Raw genomic sequence first — 4,540 nt, 5'->3', positions numbered from 1 at the left:
CCCCCCCCCCCTCTCCCCGCGACGCTCGTAAACGCTGTACCCCCCCTCACCCCGCGGCGCCCGAAAACGCTGTACCCCCCCTCACCCCGCGGCGCCCGAAAACGCGGTATCCCCCTCTCCCCGCGGCGCCCGAAAACGCGGTACCCCCCCTCTCCCCGCGGTACCCCCCGCGGGCGGGTACCCCCCCGCTCCTCACCCCCCCTCGGAGCCCCTGGGGTAGAACTCCCATAGCTTACCTACTCCTCTCTACTTTTGCAATCTATATCTCTTTCATATTGCAAGGATACTTTTTACTAAGTTCAAAATTAAATTTGCATTTTACACTTATCTATATTTTTGCACGTGAAATGTAGCCAGGTATTAGGCATAAACAAATCTGATAAATAAATTGAAAATAGGTTAAGCACGTTTCCCGTGTTGATAAACTATTACGTAATGCGTTCCGAAACCACCACATATTCTACGTCTTACCCCCACTCTCCGGCAGCTAAACGATATACAGTTTTTCGCTTTTTTTGGCGTGATCTAACAAACGTTTTAATTAGTATATTTGGAACTAACAAACTATTCCGCATCGATTGACCACGGTTTGAATCGAAAATTGTAAAGAATTCTATATTTACCGGCTAAATTAACACTAAAAATTATTTTCGTGATTACGTAAAAAACTATTAACTAACAAACGTTCTAATTAGTCTAACAATCAATAACAAACGACTAACAATCGATTCGTAAAAAAAAAATGTCGCAAGTCAAAATTGTCCCGCTAACTTCTATGAGGTCATTGTGCAAGGGGCTTTAGCTTTTAATCTTACCAACCTAAAACAACTTTAAAATTGTGCAGTGTAGACGGACGACCGTAACTCCGGTAACTTAGCCGGTCAACTTCGACTTTATTAATTTTCATATTTTTTTATCGTTTGTTGGTCGTTTGTTGGTGATTGTTGGTCTAATTACAACGTTTATTGGTTCTTAATTTTTTTTTAAATTTAAAAAGAAAAATTAGCATTAAGTTAGCCGGAAAAATTGTATTTTTAATTTCAAAAAAGCCTAATCGATGCGTAATCGTTTGCTGATGATTGTTGGTCTAATTTTAGCGTTTGTTGGTTTATTATTAGTCTTAAAAACGAAAAAAAAACGAAAAATTATCTCACATATTAAAGTAATCGAAGATTGGTTTATTTGCCTACGACTTAAGCTTTATTTCTATCAATTTAAGGCTAACATCTATAAAACTGCCATATGAATACGGACCTTAACATCGGCAGAAAATCGCGAAAAGATCAAGAAACATGGTGGTTTGTGGGAAGCACACACACACACACACACACACACACAACGGGGGGGTGCGAGGGAGGGGCCTTTGGCTCCCCCTCCCCCGCACCCACCCCGCCGGTAGGCTGCGTGGACCTCGCTTTACAACATAAAGTACATGCTAAGTTGTAAAACGAAATTATAAAGTACATGCATGGGGGAGGGTGCAGGGGAGAAAAGCCTTTCTGTTCACGTGCGCTCACGCATGTAAGCCCCCTTGCACCCCTAACTAACTTAATGCTAATTTTTCTTTTTAAATTTAAAAAAAAATTAAGAACCAACAAACGTTGTAATTAGACCAACAATCACCAACAAACGACCTACAAACGATAAAAAAATATGAAAATTAATAAAGTCGAAGTTGACCGGCTAAGTTACCAGAGCTGACGACCGTAGTCGGATGAGCCACGAATAGAATGCTGTCCCAATGACATCGAAATTATCGGAAAACGGAATCGGAAAGGTGAGATGGTGGGGAGCTAACCCGCGATCAGAATGATTTCGTTGCGTATTTTCACATCTGGGTTCTCCATGGCGATCATTTTTCGGAATGGAATTTATGAATGTGCGTAATAATTCAAATATCTGGCGGTCATTGTGATAAGTTGCTGTTGTATTTATATTTTATTTTGATTGAAAAATGGGAATATGATGTCATCTGCTGTAAGTATTGTAATTATGAGATACGTGTGCTAAGTTAGGTTATAATGTTGATATATTGATGGTCTAGCATACATTTCTAGCCTAACATACATATACAATATGCTTGTAGCAGTTTCAATTTACGTAAAATTTAATTACTTTAATTATGTATATGATGTTATTTATTTATTATTAGACAGCAAAATGTGATTACTGCGGATGGTTGTTGAAAATGGATGCTATTTTGAAACATTCCTGTTTTGGTCTTTTTAACGCTGCATGTCAGATTCTAAGCGTGGATGAGGCTGGAAAAATTATTATGACAGATATGAAAAATTTTGTATATAGTATTTATGTAGTATATTGTATATAATATTTTTATGCAATGTAAACAGTACGAAATTTTCGTTCACACAATCAATAGTGAGTTTTTATTCTGAGTTACAATCAATAGTGAGTTTTTATTCTTATTGTAAAATTCCTGTAAAATTCGTAATTTATTGCATATTCCCGTAGGGTTCGCAATCTACTACCAATATTATCATTCTCCTCTCACTTTAACCCTTTGAACCAACGGCTTAACGTCTCTTTCCGAAAGATGGAGCCCAGTTTTCTCCGCACAAAAGCCTATCTTGCACGGAGGGGCACAGCTATCGAAAAAACATTCCATGCTCACATGGCTCTAGTGGACTCGAACCTGGTTCCTCAGATTACGTACGAGTCTGGCGTTTTACCACTAGACCACACTGCCGCCCTTTTTCCATTCTTATTGTTTAGATATCAATTTGATGGAGACAACAGGGGATGAAAGCCTAAATGATGTAACAGGGAATGAAAATAATGCTTCAGAACCACAAGAAGTAGATGAAGAGCTGATAAGTATAGTTCAACAACGACCAGCCTTGTATGATCCTCGTATACCACTTCAAGAAAGAACTAAATTAAAGAAAAAAGATCTATGGCAGGAAGTCAGTAATTGTCTAGGAGGTAAACTTATGATTCAACATTATCATTACATTCTTTTTATAAACATGTGTTTTTTTTAAATTAATCTTTTAGAAGTATCACCTGTTGGCGCCGAAAAAAGATGGCAATATTTAAGAGATTGTTATACAAAAGCTAGGAGAAATTTTAAGAAAATACAGAGCACTGAAAAAAGGAGTGGTGCCGCAGGTACTTCCATAAATGAAAGAAATAAACCATCTTTCCGCTATTACGATGCAATGAGTTTTCTTAATGATACATTAGAATATGAAGAGTAAGTTATATTGAAATGTGTTAAATGACATGTCGAATAATAACAACTAAATTTATTTTCTATTTTTTTTCCAGAACATGTACATCTTTAAGATTTCCAAACAGGAAAGACACAGCTCAAGTAACGAATAACCTTCCTGTTCAAATTCACCTATATATAGCTATGAATAACAGCAACGATTTAGAAAACAGGCCACCTTTAACATCACCGGGTATCTCTGAATTGTCTGTAGCGACTTCATCTTCACGAAGTTCGTGTTTAAAATAAATACACACACACATTAATATGAGGATATTGGAGTTTTTAATAATTTAATCTACTGTTTGGTTCCAGAAAGACAACATTCAAATAACATCGACGAAGTAGATAGAGCTTTTTTACAGACTTTAAGCACGAATATTCAACCTAATCCTATTGATGGGTTTATATTGGCAGAAGGAATGCGTCGACTTCCTTACAGGGAAAGGTCACAGTTAGCATTGGAGTTTTTAATAATATTGCGTGAAATGGAGGAAAAATTGGGACTATTAAATAATTAAGAGGATATCTGTTATATCATATATATATATGTGTATTATATTATACTTAAAGTTTTACAAAAAAATATTGTAGACGTTATAAAATAATGTACGTTCAAAAAACGTAAAGAATTCAAGACATTAGGGCGAGGTCCACCCTACCCCACCCTGGTTTGCTTATAGGGCGAAACGAGGTCTATTATATATTGCACGGTTCGGGTTTTCAACTTTCCATGCAAACCGAGGTCCACCTCCACTCACCCCTGTCTGCAAGGAAGAGGCGGTAGCTCCTTTCCCGCCTACATGTGTCCGTCTGTACACACAATTGAAGTATTATTTAAAAATTTATATTGTTTATTTTTAACACTGTATATCTCGAAAACTAGAACAGTTAGCCCTATATAAAACCTAATATAATTTTTTGTTTAGCGTAGAAAATACTACCAGAAACTATATCGTCAAATCAAGGGGCCACAATTATCGTAATCGTGTCTTCAGCGTTTCTAAATATCCAATTTATGTTAAAAAATCTGAGAAATTTTCTTAAAAAAAGGTATATTTACGTAGAAATTTTGAAAAATTAAGAGAATTTTAAGAAAATTTCTCACCAGAAAATTGTTATCATCATATATTATTATAAAGATTAAAATAAAAATATTAGAATAAAAAAGAAGAAAACTATATGTATATACATATGCTAATATTTTTGAAGAGGTCAATATAGCATCTCATCGGTGACAGAAACTGTAAAGGGTTAAAGTCACGGTCGTATACACAGGTCTGGCAACTCGGGCCGAATTTTAGTGGT

At 36.4% G+C, this 4,540-nt stretch overlaps 1 protein-coding gene across 1 annotated transcript; it reads left to right on the top strand.

Annotated features, from left to right (window-relative positions):
• Positions 1-2,652: 2,652 nt before the first annotated feature.
• On the top strand, positions 2,653-3,753 carry LOC112452705. Its single transcript, XM_025013043.1, has 4 exons — positions 2,653-2,943; positions 3,016-3,214; positions 3,289-3,464; positions 3,548-3,753. The coding sequence occupies exons 1-4, from the start codon at positions 2,745-2,747 to the stop codon at positions 3,751-3,753; spliced, it is 780 nt and encodes a 259-aa protein (XP_024868811.1). The 5' UTR covers positions 2,653-2,744.
• The last annotated feature ends 787 nt before the right edge of the window (positions 3,754-4,540 follow it).

This window comes from Temnothorax curvispinosus, unplaced genomic scaffold (genome assembly GCF_003070985.1).
Source record: "Temnothorax curvispinosus isolate PA1 unplaced genomic scaffold, ASM307098v1 QBEX01003644.1, whole genome shotgun sequence".
Lineage (NCBI taxonomy): Eukaryota > Metazoa > Arthropoda > Insecta > Hymenoptera > Formicidae > Temnothorax > Temnothorax curvispinosus.
Note: the sequence above shows the minus strand (reverse complement) of the source record. Positions and strands in the feature narration are given on the sequence as shown.

Bases quoted from the DNA above. Each gene is read 5' to 3' on its own strand.
- LOC112452705 (XM_025013043.1), top strand. From the start codon at position 2,745: ATGGAGACAACAGGGGATGAAAGCCTAAATGATGTAACAGGGAATGAA. The intron at 2,944-3,015 runs GTAAACTTATGA...TTAATCTTTTAG, and splicing joins AGTCAGTAATTGTCTAGGAG to AAGTATCACCTGTTGGCGCC. The intron at 3,215-3,288 runs GTAAGTTATATT...TTTTTTTTCCAG, and splicing joins GATACATTAGAATATGAAGA to AACATGTACATCTTTAAGAT.